At 35.2% G+C, this 22257-nt stretch overlaps 1 protein-coding gene and 1 pseudogene across 1 annotated transcript; both read right to left on the bottom strand.

The window, feature by feature from the left end:
- Nucleotides 1-1983: 1983 nt before the first annotated feature.
- Nucleotides 1984-2797, bottom strand: LOC143672766 (centromere protein Q pseudogene; annotated as a pseudogene).
- Nucleotides 2798-20467: 17670 nt separating this feature from the next.
- On the bottom strand, nt 20468-21472 carry LOC143672751 (olfactory receptor 14A16-like). Its single transcript, XM_077147280.1, has one exon. The coding sequence runs from the start codon at nt 21470-21472 to the stop codon at nt 20468-20470; it is 1005 nt and encodes a 334-aa protein (XP_077003395.1).
- Nucleotides 21473-22257: the final 785 nt, after the last annotated feature.

Below are 22257 nucleotides of genomic sequence, written 5' to 3' on the forward strand. Positions count from 1 at the left end.
TAAAGTGGTTCCCTAAAGCCATTATTGGCTCCCCACCCTTTATATGAAAAGAACCATAAACTCTTACAATTGAGAAAAATTCCAGGTATTCCATTCCTTCTATAAAAAAAACACAAGAAAAACCCTCAACCATTCCCATAAGCACTCGAAATTTGTTCTTTCAACTAGCAGGACAGGTAGCCTCCTCCTTAAATGTTTCCTCCTGTTATGTCTGTGGAGGAACAAATAAAGGGGACCAATTGCCATGGGAAGCAAGAGAACTAATGCCAACAGCAAAAGTAAATGTAAGTGCCTCGCAGCCTAGATCTTTCAGATGGAACCTGACAACTTACATTATTAGAAAAAACTGCATAGCTACATGGAGAAACAACTTCCTGGTCCCAGTTGGGAACCTCATCTGTCTGGGGCAACAGTATTATAATTAGAGTAAAAATGCCACCTTATGGGGGTGGATTAGATGAAAATTACATAGCTCCTGACCGGTCACCACTAGTTTCTTTCCCCTCCCTAAAAAGTTTCTTGGACAGACATTTCAACTGCAGGCATGTGAAAAGCCCCTGAAGTGTTGTACTGGATCTGTGGCAGGGCAGCTTATTCTGAATTATCAGCAGGGTCGACAGGACCTTGTGTTTTAGGGACTATCTGCCCTTCTTTCTTCCTGATCCCCTTAAAGCAAGACTACTAGGATTCTCAGTCTATAAATCAGAAAACACCTGGGTTAAAAAAACTACAAATAGGGAACTTGAAAGACAATGAGTGGTCCCCTGAGTGCATCATCCAGTATTATGGTCCAGCAACATGGGCAGAAAGTGGGTCATGGTGATATTGTGCCCCAATTTACATGTTAAGCCATATCATTTGGCTCCAGGCAGTAGTAGAACTAATCACAAATGAATTTACCTATGCTTTAAATCTGTTGGCATGACAGCAAACCAAATTCAGAAAGCCATCTATCGAAACTGATAGGTCCTTGACTATCTGTTAGCAAAAGAAGGAGGAGTATGTGGAAAACTCAAGCTTTACAACTGCTGCCTGCAGTTAGATAACCAAGGAAAGGTAATAAAGAAAATCACCAATTGTGTAAGAGCCCTAGCCCATGTTCCAGTTCAGATCTGAAACAGCTGGGACCCCAAGAACATGTTCATGGGGTGGTTCTCAACCTTTAGAGGGTTCAAAACTCTGATTAGAAGTGGTTTATTTTTGGTTAGAAATAGTTTTTTTATATAGTTGAATGATAATTTAGTTACACATATACAGATGCTTATTACAATGAGGAAAACACGGTTTAGAAAGAAAGGTTTTTTGCTTGATATTTGTTTAAAGGGGTCACTAAAGAGAATAAGCTTGCTTAGGAATTCCTTTTTAATAGTTTTCTGAAATAAAAGCATCCTTTGATCACAATGGAAAATAAATTCAACATATATTCACTAATGCAATAAAAAAATACAACATTGATGCTACCATCACAGTGAAAGGCACCTCTCAAATATCAACTACTACAAAAAGATTAGGGAGTTCTGAAGAAGATTAAAGGCATTTGGGGATTTCTCAACATCTATATGACCAGACAGCAAACTGCAAGATATCAGGTAAATGATACTAGTGAGAGCAAACTAGGTACCAGATATCATGCAAAGACTTTACGTATATTAACTCATAGCATCACACCTTATTTACACTAAGCAATAAATGACCTTCAGTCAGCCATTATTAACTAACAGATTGTGGCAGTTCTTCTTTTCAGGTTCCACGGAAATAACCAGAGATGCAGCAGTATAATAGATGTGGTTTACCAGGCTTGGAGTTGCTAAACTCCAGGACTACACAAGATGCTTATGGTATATCTGCATAGGCTAATTTTAAAGTGCATGTAATTAAGGGACAGTAATTCCCACAGAAGCCTGAGTCTCTGAAATATCATTTGTAAGGTAATAGTTCAATAAATTCATAAAGTTTAAATTAATATGAAACAATTTCATATAAAAACTTGTTAAGAGGCATCCAGTCGCTTATAGGCTTCTTCAATGAAAGTTAGTACGTCCTTCATCTGGGATGAATTATGAAGAACATCCAAGTCCTTCAGAAGAGCATTCTGGTTTGGAATTAGCATCAAAATTTCCTTCTGAAGTACTGGTGCTTTGAGACTGTTCTGAGAAAGTTCTGGAAGAGAGAGTACTTCACTACTATCCATCTGAAACATGTGTTTTACCTTCTGCTCCTCTTCTTCCAATTCATTAGTGAGAATGTGAAGTTTGCTTTTGAGCCTTTGAATGTTCTCGGTCATTGACTCTGTGGTTGCCACTATTTTATCTATTTCTTCCTGCAATATTGCCAGACCTTCCTCATTAGCACTGTGCTGTGCCCTTTTCATTTTCAGCAGACTTGACACATTAGTTAAATTTTTCTGGTTTTTGGGAGGCACTTCCAGTGTTTCACACAGTTGTAGCAATCTTTTCTTCAGACAGTTGAGATGATATTGGATTTGTTTGTTTTCTTTGATATTGTTACTCAAAATTGCTATTATTACTGATTCCATCATAGACTGTAAATACTCTCTGCTACTCCTTGAAAGAGGTTGCCAGGTTTTTCTCTTGTTGGATGTTATCTTTATCTGTTTCAGATTAGTATGCTTTGTTTTTCCTTCAGAAGAGAGATGATTTGGGTATTTTTAAATTTTTTCCATTGTGTCTCTAACCTCTTTTTCTGATAACTCCATTTCTTCATCATCAATTTTTCTTTTCGGATTTCTTTTTAACTTTTGAGATTTTTTCTTGGACATATTTGCTTTGTCAGGCATCCTGATATAAGTGGGAAAAATTAAAATCGTACTTCAAAAATTATAGTCTGAGAAGTGCTAATTCTACTTACATCTATGTGAGACAGTATATGTTAGTGCAAGATTTCTCAACCTTGGCACAATTTCTCAACCACTAACTCCTGAGGATGTAATGGTCCTGATTGGAAGTGTTTTAATGCTGCTTCATTTAAATCCTGTTCTCCTCTGCCTCCTCCCTTGCTTACTAAAATGTGTAAATCAAACTATAGAAGCCTTAGCAGACAGAAATTTGCCTCCCACCTACTTATCTCAGAGGCCTGCACCCCTCAAGCTGTCATAAATATGGATTAGTCCCCACAAGTGAAAATGACGCTACATCTATAGAATAAAATGTGATGAATAATATCATCAAGAGGGCGGAATTAGGTAGTTCATAAGAGTGGCCCCAGTATTATTGCTATATTTCCTTACTAAAATGACTTTATGAATTTGTGTACTCTCAAGAATGTGTAAAAACGTGCTTTCAGAGAGAGACAATGAAACAAAATTTCTCCTGCACCTGTCTAGTTGTGTCCAGGCATGCCCAGGCCCATCTGCATAGCAAGACAAAATGTCTACTTTCCAGATAAAAGAAATCAGCTAAGAGCCAGAACTTATAGCATTGCCCTTGTCCATTCCCATGATAACTCCCACCTTGCAAGTTCTGGCTTTGCACCATCCCTGTCCCTTTCCATGGTAACTCATGCCCTGCTTGCTAGCCTATATAATATAGGAACAAAGGATATTCAGGGCTTGGACTTTGGATAGAAGTCCTCTGAGTGTGCTGCAGCATTAAAAATGCTCCCTTCTCAGAGGCTTTGGTGCTTCTTGTGTGGTGTTCAGAGTTTTCCCTACTTCATAGCAAGAGAGAAAACTAATTCCCACAAAACGTTTTATTGGTTAAAACCAAAAAAAAACTGACATGTGCTAACAAGAATGCTGGGCTAGAGGAATCTTCATTAATTATTTGTGGAAATACCAAAAGCTATTGCCACTTTAGCAGTTCTTTATAAGGATTAACATAGACTTACAAAATGTAACATAGAGTAACAAAATGTAACATAGACTTTCAAAATATTATTGCCACTTTAGCATTTCTTTATAAAGATTAGCATAGACTTATCATATGACCCATGAATCATGCAATTATCTATTTACACAAGTTAATTGAAAATATTTCCATGTAAAATCTGTACAAATGTTCCTGGTAAATTTATTTATAATCACTAAGAACTAGAAGCACTCCAGTCTCCTCTGATAGGAGAAAGTTGCAGAAAGTGGGGTATGCTCATAGAATGGATTCTATTCAGCAATAGACAGGAGCAAGCTACTGAAGTGCACAAAACATGGATTAATCTTGCATACACTTTACACAGTGAACAATACTTCAGAGACTGATTATTATATGATTGCATTCAAAATACATTCTAGGAAAGGCAAAACTGGGGATGTAAAATAGATCAGTGATTGCCAGAGAGTGTGGTAGGGAAGAGTGGTTGATTACACAGTAGATGCACAGGGAAAATTTGGGGATGAAGGAAGTATTTTGGTTTGTGCTGTGCTAGGACATACATGATTCTTTGCATTTTCAAAAACTCACGTAATTATACATCACAAAAAATAACTGTAATGCAGGTGAACAAACAAATCTATGAGAATGTGGAAGAACCTAGGGATGAAAAGCAGGCTGCAATAAATGAATTTAACCGTGTCAAAAACATACAAAATAACTGTATTGATAAAAAATGTACTGACCTAAGTAACTTTGGAAAATGGTATTTATACTGAAAAAATGTAGGACTAAAGATAAAAGTAACTGTACATGAAAACCCTGCTCTATCTGGTAAATTTATTTCTTATGGGGTACAGTGAACAATTCTGAAACTGATTTACATGTACACTAGGGTAAGCAAAAAGCTAATGTATGGTGATAATGAGAAACATATTTCTCACTACTAGTAAGATAAATTGCAGATAAACAAGAAAGAAGAGCAAGAATGAATGCTGTGATACTGGATTAGAGATGTATGTGATTATTCCTCCCTTTAGGAAGTGGACTTCAATATCCACTCTCCTCCATCCCCTTAAGTAATGTTAGTGTAGGCTGGACTTAGGGACTGTTTTCCAAAGACTAGATTGTGGAAGGAGAAAAATTCTAACTTTATAGTAATGAAAACTGGAAAAAACTACTTTAATCAAGTGACTAAGGCTACCATTATCAGTAGTGCCTTGTTGATATCACATACCCCTGCTAGGATGTGATAAGAAGAGCAATTTGCCACTGTTTTGTTCCTTCTAAAAACCATTAACACCAGTCTAATCGTTAGAAAACATCAGCCAAACCCTAATATATGGAAATTTCATGCTATATCTGACCAGTACTACTCAAAATTTTCAAAGCCATGAGAACCAATGAGACTAAGAGACTGAGGAGACTAAGATATGACTCCCAAATGCAATATGATATGATAGATGGTCTGAAACAGAAACAAAGACATTAAAGCAAAATTTGGTAAAATCGGATGTTGGTTTTTTAGATTTGACCTAAGTGTCATGGAAATGTAAAATGAAAAAAATTAAAGAAAACCAAAGCAGGGTGAAGGGTATAGAAGAACTCTACTACATTTGTAAATTTAAAATTATTCCAAAGTAAAGTGTTCATTTAAAATGTTCCATTAAAAAATGTAAAAAAGGTTGAGTAATCGTGGCTCAGTGGCAGAATTCTCACCTGCAATGACAGGGACCCTGACTTGATTCCCAGAACCTGCCCAGGCCATAAAGAAATCCATTAGTTATTTGTAACAATACTTTAGAAAAATTATAGTACTAGATGATTATGTCAACTCTGCTGTTTACATTCCTAATGTTTCCAGAATGCTATACACAAGAAATAGATTAGCTTTTATAAAGGGAAGTTGTTCAGTTACAAATTTACAGTTCTGCACAAGAATTTCAGCTGGTTTTTATCTATGTTCCCTTGTCATTTGAGAATGCATATGGCAAGTCTGCTGGCCTCCTTTTCTCTCTTCCAGTCTCAAATGGCTTCCCCTGGGGCATTTCTTTTCTGCATCTCTAAATGTCTCAGTCTGTGCATACTCTGAGCTCTGTGCTGGGCTGAGCTGTTTTGAGCTACTTCTTTCTAATCTGACTTCTCCTTTTAACCTTCCAGCTGATCAAATTAAAACATCACTCATTGCGGAAGTCACTCCCTTTAGCCAATTGCAGATGTAATCAGCTGTAGATGAAATTCAAATGCTGGTGATGTAAATCAACAGCAACAGAAAAAATGGGCACCATCACCTGGCCAAATTGACACCTGAACCTAACTCTCACATCTGCCCACACATACTCATACTCTCGGAGAGGCACCCACATGCAATGTGAATGGAATTCCTTCAGAAAGACAGAATGAGGGAAATCATGAACTTTCTGTCTGTGAGTGTCTTTTTATGAGAGGAAACGTATTATAAATAAGCATTGATGTGCTGAAACTGACCACCTGCTAGCCATAACTGAGTGAAGAACTTTGAAGCAATGAATAAGTGTCAGGATTGATGTATACTTCTGTTACCCTATTAGGCTAAATATCTCCAACTATTTGTTATATCAATCAGTGCAATGAGCTATCCTGAATTTTTCTTCATGACTCTTAATTATAGAAATAAATGATCAACTCTTTATTCCAACTTTCAGGATAATAGCAGTAAAAGAGAAGAATGATATTGAATGTGAGTTCACAGTTAATGCAAAACCAAAGGGATAGGATTAAAAGCATTTCTTTTATACCGATGTGACTTTTTTGGAAGAAGATCGTGAAAAATAAATCATATAAGAAATTACTATCTGTGCTGGTTTTGAAACTGCTGTGTGCACCAGAAAGGTCATGTCCTTTCATACTGATTCAAAATTGAAGGAGGGAAACTTTTGGTTAGATTGTTTCCATGGAGATTGACCCAGCCAGTTGTGGATTTGCCTTTTGATTTGATTAGTTCCATGGAGATGTACACATACAATTTTGAGTGCAGCTTTTAATTAGAGATGTGATTCTGCTTATTTCAGGTGGGTCTTGATTAGTTTACTGGAGTCCTTTAAAAGGGGAGATATTTTGCTGAAAACACAGTTGCTACAGAGCCAGCAGAGGCACAGAAATATGAAGATGCTTGGAGTGCTGATAGAGAGAGCAGATGCCTAGTCAAAGTTACTTAGAACTGCAGATGTCACCATGAGACTTCCCTTCCCATGAGATAACAAGCAAACAAAAAGCTTGAGTTGTATCCCAGAGGAGCTTAGTGAAGGCCCAGTGATGGTTAGAGAGAAAATCACTGTCATAAGAAGCTGGAAGCAATGGAACCAGGAACAAGGACCAGCATATGTCAGGCATGTGCCTTCCCAAATTGGCCTTTATTGAGTAAAGGTATCTATCTCTGGATGCCTTAGCTTGGACATATTTATGGCCTTAGAATTGTAAACTTGTAACTTAATAAATTCCCTTTTCAAAGTCATTTCATTTGTGGTATATTGCATTTCAGCAGCATTAGCAAACTAATACAATATCCATAGCCTTTAGCTGTCATTGGAGCCAAAATATATGTTTAGGGAAATAATTTGCCAAAAAGCATCGTTAGTATATTTTGTTTTCAGATTCCTTTAGCAGATATTACATTAAAAGCAAAAGATAATTAAGTAGCAACTCCAAATTTAAGTTTGCAATTATATATATAGAATTATCTCATACATTCCAGAGAGTTTCTTAACAATTTTTAGTCAATCCTTTATCATAAATAGTTTTAAAAGAATGAGACTGACATTTTTTCTCCTACAGTCATAAAATCTCTATTTCAAGACGTTTTGGAAAATATTATTTAAACTGTTAAATTTTTTAATTTTTTTTTTACTGATACTTCTCCCAAATAGAAAAGGAAACTACTTGGCCACTATGTATCAATCACTAATTTTAAAATATAATCCTTATAACAATATTATATAATATCCATATGAAGAATTACTCTAGTGTAAATCAAACATATTAGAAAATTATTTACAGAATTAGTATATGATTTCATTTATAAATCAATGACACAAAATAACTGTATACCAATATTTATTGATGTACATAGATGAGCAGCCAAATTAATTGCTAATAGCTCTTTTAATGTGCCTTTTCAGGAAAGTTCTTTATCTAGTAACTTCAGTTAGATTCAACTATTAGTTTCTACAATTATCTATTACCAGAATGGTTCCTTATGATATCTAGAGAGAGAGAATGAAGCATTTGCTGTGCTTAATAAATTGCAATTTAAAATAATGAATACCCTGAGGATAGAAGGAGCTGAGGTTTCAATGGTGCAGTTAACTTACTGTTTACACAAATGGAGAAGGGTTACCAGGATAAAAGCAAGAAAATAAGTTTCAAGAGAAAATTTTCAAGTTTTTTCCCTGTCAAAGCATTTCAAATGCATCTATTACCAACTTGGCCTTTCGCTCCACCTCACTACCCCATTCAAACAATATTGAATTGCTTTACATAGAGAATCTCAACAAATATTGTCCAAACTTAGGCTTGCCAGAATTAGTGTTAATATAAAACATATATCATGTATCATATTAATTATTGTCTGTATAAATCTTTTATCCTAAGATAATATAGCATTAAGGTATAGTATTGTATTTGTTTATTTCCAAAAATGAGATATCACAAATTCATTTTTATTTATAATTTTAGTCAAGTCATCTTGATCAAAGCCTATTCTCTCTTATTATAATTGAAGTACATTTCTTATTGGCAATTAATAAGACTTTTATTACATTTGACCCAGGTTTCCTGGAGTCCTTTTAAGCTTAGGCTCCATCTATATTTGTTGATATTAACTTCCTTGATAAAATCAACACATGTTGCCCAGTATTATATACTTAAAATATTTTCTTACCATTATCTTTGGTTCATATCTTTCCCAAAGATCCACATTCAATAAATGTCCAAATTAATCTCCTATATCAATGTCTCACACTCTTCCCTTTCATATTTATACCACACTTTCCTGGTCTAGGACCTAATTTCTTCTTGCATAGATTGTTGCAGTGAATTTAACTAACAATTTCTATTGTTTTTCTACTCCAAACCATTATCCACTTTGCCAAATGTAGTCTTTTTAAAATAGAGGCCCTATGTACATTCAATCTATAAACTCTTACACCTCATTACTCACAGAAATAGACATTAATTTTAAAATATAAACCTAGGTCTGGATCCTGGTTCTAGTTCAACATATCTCCCCTTTTCAACCTTAGATACTTACCCATGTTATCCTCAGCTTGAACATATTACTCACCATTTTGGATGTATAATATTAAATTTATATCATCTTTGTAAACATCTTTGTATTAGGAAATGATCTAATTTCTTAGGCTGCTTTAGTTAAAACCATGCAAAGGTATTACTTCGACAATGGGAATTTAATGGCTTATGGTTTTGAGGTTAGAAAAAAAAGTCCAAATCAAGACATCAACAATGCAATGCTTTCTCCCAAAGACATTCTGGGCATTCTGGGGCTGGTTGCTTATGAGTTTGGTCCATAGCTTTTCACATGGCAAGGCATATGGTGGTGTCTCCCAGTTTTTCTCCTCTCTTTCAGGTTCCATTTATGTTCACCTTTTGGCTGCTTCTACTGTAGTTTTATTAGCTCTGTGTCTGAATTGCATTCTCTTATAAAGGAACCCAGTAATAGGATTAGGACTCATCCTGAACGAGCTGTGCCATACTTTAACTGAAGTAACCTAATTAAAAGTCCTGCTTAAAATGGGTTCATACAAACAGGAATGTATTAAGAGTAAGTACATGTTTTTCTGTGGTAAATACTACACCAAACCACCACAAGGGGAAAAAAGCATGAATTTTTGGTTATAAAAGGCTTTCAAATTCCAATTCTAACATAAGTTAAATTAAGCTTATGAATCATGATCCATGTAGTTTTATATCTACCAATTAGTTAATACCTAAACTGAAAAATGTTTCAGTCATTAAATAAGGTCCCAAATGCTAAATTTCTATCACATCCACTAACTCAGGAAAGGTTTCTAGTATTTCTGACTCATCCTGTTTATCCCTACCTTTGTATATAGTGCTCATTCATCAGTAATAGAATCCTTAAACAATGAAGACCTTGTTTTTATAATCTCCTCAGCAAAAATAATAATTCCTCCAACTTTTTTATTTCATTAGTCATCCTCTTCTATTCCAGATGGATATTCTTGAAGTAGCATTTAGCACTTATTGCATTCTACATTATATTATCATTTATTTGAAGACAGAGGTAGAATGGATGGAACTTAGAAGACACAATCTTGAAAGCAAAAAGTAAACAAACATCCAAAGAAGAAAACATGCAGAAGAATTCAGAAATTGGAAAGAATTATATATGTATTATAGTTGGCATGGAAGATGATAGTGGTTTTAGGTGGAGTGTAAAATACATGGTTGACAAGAATAAAGATTAATGGCAAAGATCTTTTATATCCAATGGATTTCTTGCATCCTTGCATGTAAAATTAAATGAAACATCATTGGTTATTTAGATCAGTTCTTAGCCTCTCTACATAACCTAATTACAACTCAATATATTAAGACACTGAGGCATCACGATCAATGGTTACATTGGCACATCAAGAAAGCATTAAAATTCTTATTGAATATAAGGAACTCAGACCCTAGTTTTAAATGACATAAATTGTAAAATGGTTAACTAAAATATTCCCATTAATTTTTCCTGAGGTATGTACTATACACACACAATTACTCAGGTAAAAACTGAGTTTTGACTAAAAATACTTTTCTGTAATAATAATGTGAGAATAAGGTAAAATGTTGAATCTCATGAACAGACTTGGATAGTAGCTATCCATGTTACTTTCTAATAGCTTTCCTTAGAGCAAAATCTCTTCTCCACCCCACTTCAAATTATTAGAATTATCAGTTTCAGAGTTTGAAAAGATATGTCACAGAGGCATTTTCAGAATCATAATCCTGAATTTTACTGAGTTTAATTATTATATCCATTATTGCAGAGTTCACTTCTTTGACTGCAGTTTTTGTGCTACACAAATTTGAGAAATTCTCTAGTATGGAGAAAATCATGAATAAACCATCTTTATTTCTACTTTAAAGTCTTTTCCCAAAGCATTTGCACATTTTTTAGTATCTTTATGGCTAAGGGTTAAAAGGTTTTGCTATCTTCCATTTGTTCTTCAGAAAGGCCCACTCACTTGGGAGAACATGAAATTTTTTTATTGCCCTCTTTGAAAGGGCAATCTTATTGTTCAAACTTTATACCTGGATTGGAGCACACATTCATTTTCAAACATGCTATCTACTTTCCTTTCAACCTGCTTCTAAATCATTCACCAAAAGTACTCTTCAAATTGGAATATACTGAAAATAATTGGAAATTGTTTAAGTAGAGACTGAAGCTGTGCAGCACAGGTAAATCACTTCTATGGATTTCCTTCATCACTGTTCTAAGTTTCTTTATCCTGAGAAATTTGTATATCCATCCTTTGGAATTCTTGATTTTTTGGAGTTGGGATGACACTCACTTCAGAAAACAGCAATCTTCAAAGATAGTTGCTAGCATATTAATAGAGCCCAGGTGTTCTAGTTTTCAAGCTGCCAGAATGCAATATGCCAGAACTGGAATGGCTCTTTACAATGGGCATTTAATTAACTACAAGTTTATAATTCCAAGACCATGAAAATGTCCTAGTTAAAACAATTCTATAGAAATGTCTAATCTAAGGCATCCAGGGAAAGATACCATGATTAAGGAAGGCCAGTGGAGTTCAGGGTTTCTCTCTCAAGTGGAAAGGATCATGGTGAGTATGGTATCTGCTAACTTCTTCTCTGGGCCTCTAGCTTCATGAGGCTCCCCAGGAAGCATTTCCTTTTTCATCTCTAAAGGTGACTGGCTGGTGGACTCTGTGGTTCTCTCATCCTTCTGTTGTGGTTCTCTGGCTCTCCCCTCATTCTCAAAAGGGACTTTCTCCAAAATGTCTCCTCTTTTATAAAATTCCAGTAAACTAATCAACACTAACTTGGAGAGGGTGGAGACATCTCTCCATCTAGTCAAGTTTAATACTCAAAATTGACCAAGTCATGTCTCCATGGATATCATCTAATCAATTTTCCAACCTATAGACTGAATAAGGATTAGAATAAACTGTTGCCCTCACAAGATTGATTAATATTAAAACATGGCTTTTCTAGGTATGTAAATCCCTTCAAACAATCATATCAGGGCAAAGGATATATTAAGAAAGCAGTCACAACATGTTAACTCATATCCTCTACAGATAAGACTTTGGAACAATCATTGCTAGGTTTAAAAATTGCTATGTTCCTTTGAATGGAAGTATACCTTTGAAAAATGAATAATAATTTATAAAGGGGACATGATATATTTACAAGATTAGCTATTGTTCTTCTCCCTAGAGTTAAATATATTAAGCTGTATATCCCTAACATTCTAGAGATCTGAAAAAATAAAAAAAAAACTTTTCTGTATGATGTTGCACAGCTCTGTAAATGTATGAAAGTCACTGAATTATATACATTTTATGGCATGTTAGTGAAAGACAAACTCACCAGGAATGAGGAGGGCCAAAGGAATTTGGGTCAAGGCTTTATTTCAGGGAGAAACAGAGCCACCTGAACAGCATTTCAAGAGTGAGAAACGGCTGTCCTGAGATGGTGGGGTATAGGGTTTTTAAAGATTATGTTTAGGGAATTGAGGAGACAATGACTAAGTAGGTCTCTATTGGATAGTTTTCATAAATAGGGTGCTAGGTTAGGAGTTGGTAGCTTTCCATTTTTAAAGTTTAAAATTTAAATGATGCCTTAGGCATGCAGGTTTGTAAATGCCAGAGTGTATACTGAGTAAGGGTAATTTACACAAGAATGCATTTTCAAAAGAGTGACAGCTGAGTAATTGGAGGTTATGGCAAGAGGGAAGCTGATTGATGATGAAGGAGACATCAGGCTGGCATAGTTTGGGGTTAGAGATGCTCTCTGAAGTATTTTGCCAGGGGTAGGTTACATCCTGGGGTAAAGGATTCCTGTCCCCAAGGCTTAGCGTTCTGGTCTTTTTGAAAATAGGAGGAATGGGGTGATGGTCCATTTTCTGTAACTGCTTCTGGCTTAAATGGGGCATACTAAGGGAAAAATTTAGGGGGTGAGCTGAGGTGCCATTGGACAAAAGAAAAAGTTGTTTCTTCTCCTTTTTGTATTGGGAGACATCATTCACATATTCTTGAGTTATTGACTGGGCAACCCAGTGTATGAACTAGGTGAGGAGCTGTAAGAGACAAGGGCCAAAGAAAAGAACTAAAAACAATATTAGTAACGATATTATAAGGTATACAAAAAATGATTTTAGCGGTGAAGTGAAATAGGAGAGATGAAAATAGCCATGATTTGTTCCCATAATTAGCATCCCACATTTTAAAAATTATTTCTGTATTTTCTTTTAAAATTTTAAGATTTTCTTCAACCTTCCAAATTTTATTAACATACAAACAACAGGTCTCAGTTATGATTGCACAGGTGAGTACATCTAATGCTTTTCTGTTTTGTAGAAAAACCAAAGCTAGTGTATTTATCTCCTGTTGTTGATTGTCAATAGCTCATATAAATAAGAGAGAAAAGTAAGAGAGAAAAGAGAAGGGGAATACCAAAAAGCTTATAAAGTTTAACAGAGTCCAATGAAGTTTGGCTACAACAGCGTTCAGTAGACTCTTGTAGGATTTGGAGTGAGGAGGGGAGGAGAGTTTTATATTCTTTGACCTTTAACTTCTATCCTGACATGTACGTGCTATGTGCAATGAATTGCTAGCAAAATGGAGGAAGTGACAGGGTCCTTACAATTTGCCCTCACACAGGAGACAATGTTTGGACAGACACTACATTCATTTAGAGTATCAAAGGCAATAGAACTTAAGGATTCTCCACACAGAGATAATAACTCTGCAAAGCAAGACTGCCATGGTCAAGAGAATTAAATCATTCTACTGATAATTGATAAAACCTGTGATTTTATTCCTACATGAGAATATTATCCTCCAGGTTTTCCTGGTGTGCTGAATTCTGCCTGCCCAGCAGGGTATACTACGCAGTCCAATTCACAGTATTACAGGAAAAAGTCCATGAAATCTTCACCCAATATGCTCAATAACCAATTCTTGAGGTACTGGGGTTTCAAAGTGAAAAATAATTTATTACTACACATGTAGCAGGAGACCAGACAGCCTAACAACCCAAAATCTGTCTCCCTAAACAAACAGGATTCGAGGTTCTTAAAGATTCTAGCAAGGGGAGATGAGGTCATTTAAGATAGTAAATTCAAAGCAGACAAGAAAATAGTGTTACTATAAAGTTCAAAGACGAAAAGAAAATGTTGTTAAAGTTAACATAAGTTGAAAGAAGCTATCTGATTGAAGGGCTCTTCAGCATTAATGGTGTCTGCTGAGAGGCAGACATCTTAGAAGGTTTTTCATGAAGGACTTCTCAGTGTTAAGAGGGTCTGTGGATGAGCAGAAATCATAGAAGTTTTTTTATGAAGGACTCCTCAGTGCTAAGGGGTCTGCTGAGGGGAAGAAAGCTTAGAAGGTTTTCTATGAAGGAAGCAGATTTGTACAAAGTGATAGAGTGACACAGAGAAGACCTGACAGTCCAGAAAGCTTCAGAGTGGGGAACTTCAGACTATTTGCCATTGTGCTGAAAAAAAATTATTAAGTTCAGTGATAATTTGCTGATCGAAATTGCCATTTCCTGGACAATATTTTTCTTGTTCTAAAGGTTATTGTAGCTAAGTCATATTGCAGGAAAAAGTTTCTTTGACTTTATTTCCCCTTTTAATTGGAGTTTGTTGAGAAGGCTTACTGAGGTCAGTTCGTGGGATGCTTATGTGAGACTTATGATCTCCCTGAGGATATGAAGCTGACAAATGTTGGGGTCTTGCTTATAGGAGACTTATGCAGATTTTAGGTCAAGAGGCCAGGGTGCTGCATTAAAGCAAGCTGGGGCACCATGCTTGGGGAGGCGGCTGAGGTGGGTGCTGCATTAAAGTGGGCTGGGATGCTGCACTGGGGTGGGTCAAGATGGCCCCAGGAAACTGAACAAGTTACTGCTCCTTGGAGGTTTACAGGACCACTGAAGACATAGCTCATACCTCAAGTGAGACTAACAACCCAGATCCATGCTCTTTTGTGATGACAAAGCAGGCATCCCCAGTGTTATCAGGGACCAGGAAAGTACATGCAGTCTTTCATTCAAGGAATCACTTGAACTGCTTTGACTGCTGTGTGGGGAAAAAGTGCTCCTGGAGCATTGGGAGTTTTGACTGAGTGCTCAGATTTTAGGCCAGAAGCCAGGATGCTGTGTTAAAGTGTGTTGGGGCACCACCTTGGGGCAGGCTGAGGTGTCCCCAGAATACCAGACAAAACTCCTGGAGGGGATGATATGGGCAGTAAAGCATCACTCACCTAGGGCTGAATTAGTTGTCAAAGTTTGAGAGCCATGGTTGTGAGCAAGCATCATGTCAGGATGGTCTGTGCTGATGGACTCAATCCATTGAGTGCATGGGAACTTGAACAACCACGCAGTTTGAGGAATGGAGTCATCTGGAAAGTTGTTCTGTCACCCAATGGGATGTAAAACTCAAGCCTCAGTTGGACTTCTGAATAGAATTGGCTGGAAGGCTGTCCCATTGCCCTGTAGGGTTGGGAGACTCAAGCCTTGGTCAAAACTCTGTTCCTGGGTTTCAGCACCACAATGTTGGTTCTGAATAATTAAGGAATTCTCAATGTACAGTGAGTCCAAGTTTAACAAATTTATTGAAGGAAAAAAACAAGGTGGAAGAAAGCAGGTTGGAACCAGTGAAACTGCCAGTAAAAGGAAAGAAAATGGCTCCAGCACTCCTTCTGAGAGTTGTGGTTTTAAAGGAAAAAACTGCACCAGCAAGGGAGGGTTATCAAGCAGAAATAGGCCTTGACCACATGCCTGTTTATCAAATCTAGTCTTGCTTCATTTGCGTTTTGTGGGTGCTGTGCTAGCATACCTGGTAGTCATTCATCTTGCTGCCACATCTGGTTCTGGCAAATGAAGCTGAGGGGCCTCTGAGTCAAAAAGTCCCTTTTATATGTAAAGCTCTTTCTCTGAGACATGAGAATTATGTTACAGAAATAAAACATTTTATAGACTCATAATCAAAATCTCTTTCATTTTCAATATAGCCTAAAGCTTTCCTTTTTAAAAGAACTTCCATATTCAGTAACCACTTATGAACATTTGACCAACATAAATGGAGTAACATACCAATTAATAACTAGACTGAACATACCAGCTAACAGACATAAAATATTTAGCACATCAATTAACAATTAGACATCCATCAACTTTTACTATACCCAGGTAACACACTGGCTACCATTTAAACATACTTACTTAAATTTATTAAATATCAATTAATTGTGGGATTTACTCATTGCTAAGGGTATAATCAACAGATTCTACTCAAACCCTGGACAAAACACACACCAAATACATCAGTTAACAATTAAACAAACATAAAACACTTATTAAACCAATTTAACAATTAACAAATCTATCTTTTAATGGCAAAGCCTAGTAGATATTATTTGCCAAGGTAAGATACTGAGATTCATTAATGCCTATAAGGAAATAACCAGATAAAGGGTGTTGCAGCTCAGAGCCCCACACAGGCACCAAATAAAAGATAAGGGCTTTTATGATCTATCCGTGTGTCCACACAGCTTAATTACAATTCAGGGCATCCAGGTAATCTCCCCTGCCAATTTCAAAATCCCAAAATGCAAAAAGAACATTTATATAATCATTCAGTAATTAAATCATCATTTAAAGCCTGATTTATTAGTTACATGTGTATTAGCAATTCATTACAATGAATTCTGTTTTCTGCCCTTGGTTTCCACATGATGCTTTGATCACTTATGGTCACTTCCTTCACTTTTTTTAGGAAGAATTAAAACTATATTAATTTTCACATGAGTGACTACTTATATAGAAAAATCTTAAGAAATAAAACAAAAAAGAAAACTAAAGGAACTAATAATCAGACCTGATGAAAAAGATATATCATTGTACACACATCAGTTGTATTTCTATGTACAAGCAGAAAGTTTTGAGAAATGAAAATGAAAATACCATTTATAATATCAGCAAAACATATATATAAATAAATTTATCATGAGGTGTACATTAAAAATACTCAACATTTCTGAGAGAATTTATGCAAATGGAGAGATAAACTATATTCGTGTGCTGAAAAAATCAATACAGTTAAGATGTAATTTTGGTTGGACATATCCAACACCATCCCAAAGAACAAAACTCAGGTCATATGGTACAAATAGATAATTTCAATCTAAAATGTCTATGCAAATGAAAAATCCTTGAATTGCTAAAACAATCTTGAAAAGAAAAATATCTAGGAAAGAATAAAATATGCAGGAACCATACTAGTTGATTTTTTTCATGCTTATACTAATTTATTTTAATACTAATTATTTACAGGTATAATAATTGAGACACTATGTTGTTAAATAAAACAGACAAATAGATCAGTTGAAGATAATACTCAAAAGTATAATCACATGCCTACAATCATTGATTTTTCATATATTTTTTTTCATTTTTAATACTTTTATTGATAAAACAACATATAAACACAATGTTCTTAAAATAGAAGCATTCTATACATAGTGTACAATAAATGTCTCACAATATCATCACGTGGTTGTGTATTCATCATCATGATCTTTTTAAGAACATTTTCATCATTCCAGAAGCATAAATAAAAAGAAAAAAGAAAAAAAACTCATACACACCATGCCCCTTACCCTTCCCTCTCATTGACCCAGTACTTACTTTTTTCATTCTTAAATTAATTTTTTATGGCAACCAAATAATCCCTCACTAAAGTACTAGTCTAGTGACTCTTGCTGTTGCCCACTGTTACCCACATAATTAGCAAAACTAGAGTTAGTTCTTCTTTCTACCTTCCCGTGGTAACACTAATTTACATTTGATTCTCTAAAGTGCTGTAATGGAAATATTAGAAATTCAAGTATTCTTTTTCACAGAATCCAAGGTACTATCAATTGTAAGACACATCAACCTTTGCAAATTAAACTATGACACATTGCTAAAATGCCAATGATAGCAAGAGATATTCATATTGCAGGGACTCAAATGTAAAATAAAATTTTCATGTGCTAAAAAATGAAAAGTGATAATACAAAATTATTAATGAAAATTGGGGAAGAAGCAATGAAAACGTATTAATTGTAGTCCTCATCGGGGAGTCCTTAGCTTTAAGGTTTCAGGTAGGAAAGCTAATGTTTGGTATTTCCTGTTTTCAACCCATTCCACACATGTTGCCAACAATGGAGAATCTCAGATAAGCACAGAATGTTACAAAGATTGATACAAAGGACATTTTCAAATTCTCTCTGTCAGTTGATGTCAGGGTCTTAAAACTAAACAGCTGGAAAAGAGGAAAGATGGAAATGTGTGGGAAGGGACAGAAAACGAGTTTATTCACCAAAGGCTAGCATTGTGGAGATAAAAGGACAGTACTCAAATCTGTATCCCTTTACTGGACAAACTTTCAGGGTTTTATAGCATTCAGACAAACACTTATAGGGCTTAGGATAATGAGCAAGGTGGCTTGAGCTAAGAAGGTTTGAAATAGTTTAATCACTGAACATGTGCAGATTGATTACATGCTTAGTTTATTTTAATTTTAAGGTTTATGCTACTGTGCAGGTTAGGGAGGCCAACTCTACTTAGAATTGCCTTGGTCTAGCAAATTAACTCAGGAATTGGGGTGGTCAGTTCTGGATTGACTCATGTTAAGTAACAAAGGGTCTACATGTAAATGATATATGTAAGGGCACCCATTTTCAGGGTTGAAAAAAAGGTAAGGTGATACAGTGGGGTTGCCATGAATTGTTTTGTTACTATCCAGTCACAGGGTAAAGATTATACAGTTTTAAAACATAATATCAGCATAAAAGAAATAAGGTATCTGGGTTACAGTTCAGTGAGTTACAATAGTCATGGTTATTTGCTTCTAGCTACATTGTAATATATTAGAAACTTAGAAAGTACTAAATAATGATTCATTAACTATATTATATTTGTTTGTGCTCTGTTGTAGTGCCAAAAAGGAATACTGACAAGCAAAGTAAAAAATAATCCATAAAAATCAATTTCCTTGTGCTATTCAGTGAGAATAGAGAATTAAGAAGAGTATCTTTTGAAATGAGGAAGAAATAGATAGTTGGATTCAATTGAAAACTAAATAAATATTTTCCCAATTAGAAATCTTTTAAAAATGATAACCTTTCTGTATCTCATAAATATTGAGAATGTCTAAATGCATGAGTGTAGTGAATTTAAAAGTATTGACTATTTAATGGTGTATATTTCCATAACTATTGGGATGAGAAATTTTCCAATAATAAGTCTATTTTCTTATTGTGTTTTCTCCAATGATATTTATGAATACACTGTTGCAGTTAAAGTAAATTAAGAGTTATGCCAGTTATGTGAATTTAGACAACAAGAATAACTCACTGCATTCTATCAATGTGTACTTAGGAAATATTTGTTACAAGAGAAAGATATAGTGCAGCAGGATCAGGAAAGTTTAATGCAATATTATGGAAATTGAGAATGTACAGGAACAGATTCTCAAGAACTTTTTTCAGTTACTCAGGCTTACCCTCAGGAGTGCAAACCACAATACCTTGGAATTACTTGGATACAAGGAATCCACAGACTTATTTGAAGAAGAGGCTTTTGTTACTCTCTAGTCACTTAGGAAACATGATAATTTATGAGTAGACAATAACCAGAAACTCAGATTGCCTGTCAAAGCCCACATGCAAAATATCAATGTGCACATTTTTATGTAGCTAAATTATAGATTAATGTGCTATGTGTATATGTGTGTGTACTAGTGGGTCGGGGTGCTATCAATAATAGCAAATCCATTGGTTGGATGGAAGAATTTATTGCATCTTGATTTTGGGAGCTAGAAGTCCAAAATTAAGACATCATCAAATATTCTTTCTCCCTAAATTCTGTCACATTCTGGTACTGATTGGCTGTACTCTTTGGCTTCTTTGGCTTGCACCACTTTTATCCCATCATCAAACTGCAATCTCTATATCCATGTGCCTACTCTTCTATGATATCTGCTAAATTCTAGCTTCTTTCTCTGTATTTCTCTTTATAAAGCCTCCATCAATATGGATTAAGATTTGCTCTAATTCTGTTTGCCATGCCTGAATATATTTTAAAAGAATTTTTAAAAGAATATTTGTAAATAGAATAAAAATAAATTAAAATGCAGAAGCACAAATTAAAATTGAGAATGTCTGACATTGAATTACATAATTCAAACAACCAGATTATGTACTCCAGCTCAGAAACTGTCATATTTCAGACCCAAACATGACTTCATTAATAACTATTTAGTATACTACTGCCATTTTGGCCAAGGAACCACACCATATTTCCTGAAAATGCTGGAGATAATCAGATTTGATGAGACAAGCTTAAATTAACTCTTTACTTAAGCAAATGTTAGGAGGTGAATGCCTCTGCTCTTGAAGAAATACAAGAATATTGTCCTTTTTCAATAACTTTCTATTGATCAACTTATTCAAACCTGTCATCATGGCCTTATTTCTCAGGCTGTATATGATGGGATTAAGGGAAGGAGGCAATAAAATATAGAAAGCTGATAGGATGTGATCAGTGAATGATACAGAACCCAAAATGGGTTTCAGGTAAGAAATGAAAGCAGTAGAGAGGAAAAGTGCCACAACTGCCAGGTGTGGGAGGCAAGTGGAATAGGCTTTTGACTGTCCTTGCATGGAGGGTATCTTTCTGATAGTGGAGAAGATATAGATGTATGAAATTAGGATGAAGATAAAACAGCATAAATCAAGTACTGCATTAATGAAAATGAGCACAATTTCTGTAGTTGTATGCTCTGAACAAGAAACAGCTAGCAATTGGGGAATATCACAGAAAAACTGTTGAATTTCATTGAGTCCACAATAAGATAAAGAAAAGGTACCTACTGTATGTAGAAGGGACACAAATCCACTGCTGAACCAAGACATGACTGTCATCCTTACACATGTACCCCTGTTCATGATGATGTCATAGTGCAGGGGATGGCAAATTGCAGCATAGCGGTCAATGGACATTACTGTAAGGAGGAACAACTCTGCAGCTGCTGAAAAAACCACCAGAAATACCTGAGCAACACACTCAAATAGTGAGATGGAGTTGTTGTTAGTCAATGAGATAACAACAGTTTTGGGTACAACTGCAGAAATGAGGCAAAGATCAAACATGGACAGATTGCTTAAGAAGAAGTACATAGGTGTGTGGAGGCGTGTGTCCAGAGAGGTTATGGTGATGATCAGACAGTTCCCCATCAAGGCTGTTAGGTATAGAAGTATAAAAATTGAAGCTTGCATTAACTGAAGCTTCCATGGGCCAGAAAAACCCAAGAGAAGAAATTCTGTCAGCAGTGAAGAATTGTTCATTCTTTAAATTCTGCATTAATAAAGAAAAATAAAGTATTATTGAAGCTATTCATGACACCAAGGGTACCTATTTAATACTTAGTATGCATTTATCAATATATGGTTTCCATGTCTGTGTGCATGTGTTTTATTTGTGTGTAAAAACACTAAGAAGTTTAACAACAAATTCCTTTCATCCATAAAAAGTCCAGTTTATTAGTCAAACATTCCCAATGTATTCTGATTTAGCAAGTTTTCTGCTCTTATATGAATCTAAGATGTAGGATGCCAGTCAGACATAAAGGCCTGCACTGTACCACACACTACCATCAAATTAATATATGGAACACCATGTGCTTTAGATAGAAATATTTTGATTTACATGTTATGGGAAATAAAAGATACAGACTATCCTATTTGTCTCTATGAAACAATATTTCTGTTTTGCTTTAAAAAATTTTGGCAACCAATTGATTATTTGACTAATTAGTTTATTTTTTCTGCCTGATAAATAAACCTAATGAAATATTCAGCATTCTTTCTCCAATTTGCTTTAAATTTACTTTTCTCCTACTATAAACTTCTCTCATAAATTTCCTGAGAACTTTAGATTGTTTATAAGTGATTAAATGTTCTATTCCTAACATTTTTCTTCAGGCCATGCTTCCCATATCTCTCACTTTACATTTTCATATCCACTTATTTCTTAGTTTTCACACTTATGGGGTAAAATTTCATGCACTGTTAAAATATATATGCATATATATAATTGACTTTTAATTTGATGTAATACTGCTATGCAATAT

The sequence above is a fragment of the Tamandua tetradactyla genome (genome assembly GCF_023851605.1).
Source record: "Tamandua tetradactyla isolate mTamTet1 chromosome 15 unlocalized genomic scaffold, mTamTet1.pri SUPER_15_unloc_1, whole genome shotgun sequence".
In the NCBI taxonomy this organism is placed as follows: Eukaryota; Metazoa; Chordata; class Mammalia; order Pilosa; family Myrmecophagidae; genus Tamandua; species Tamandua tetradactyla.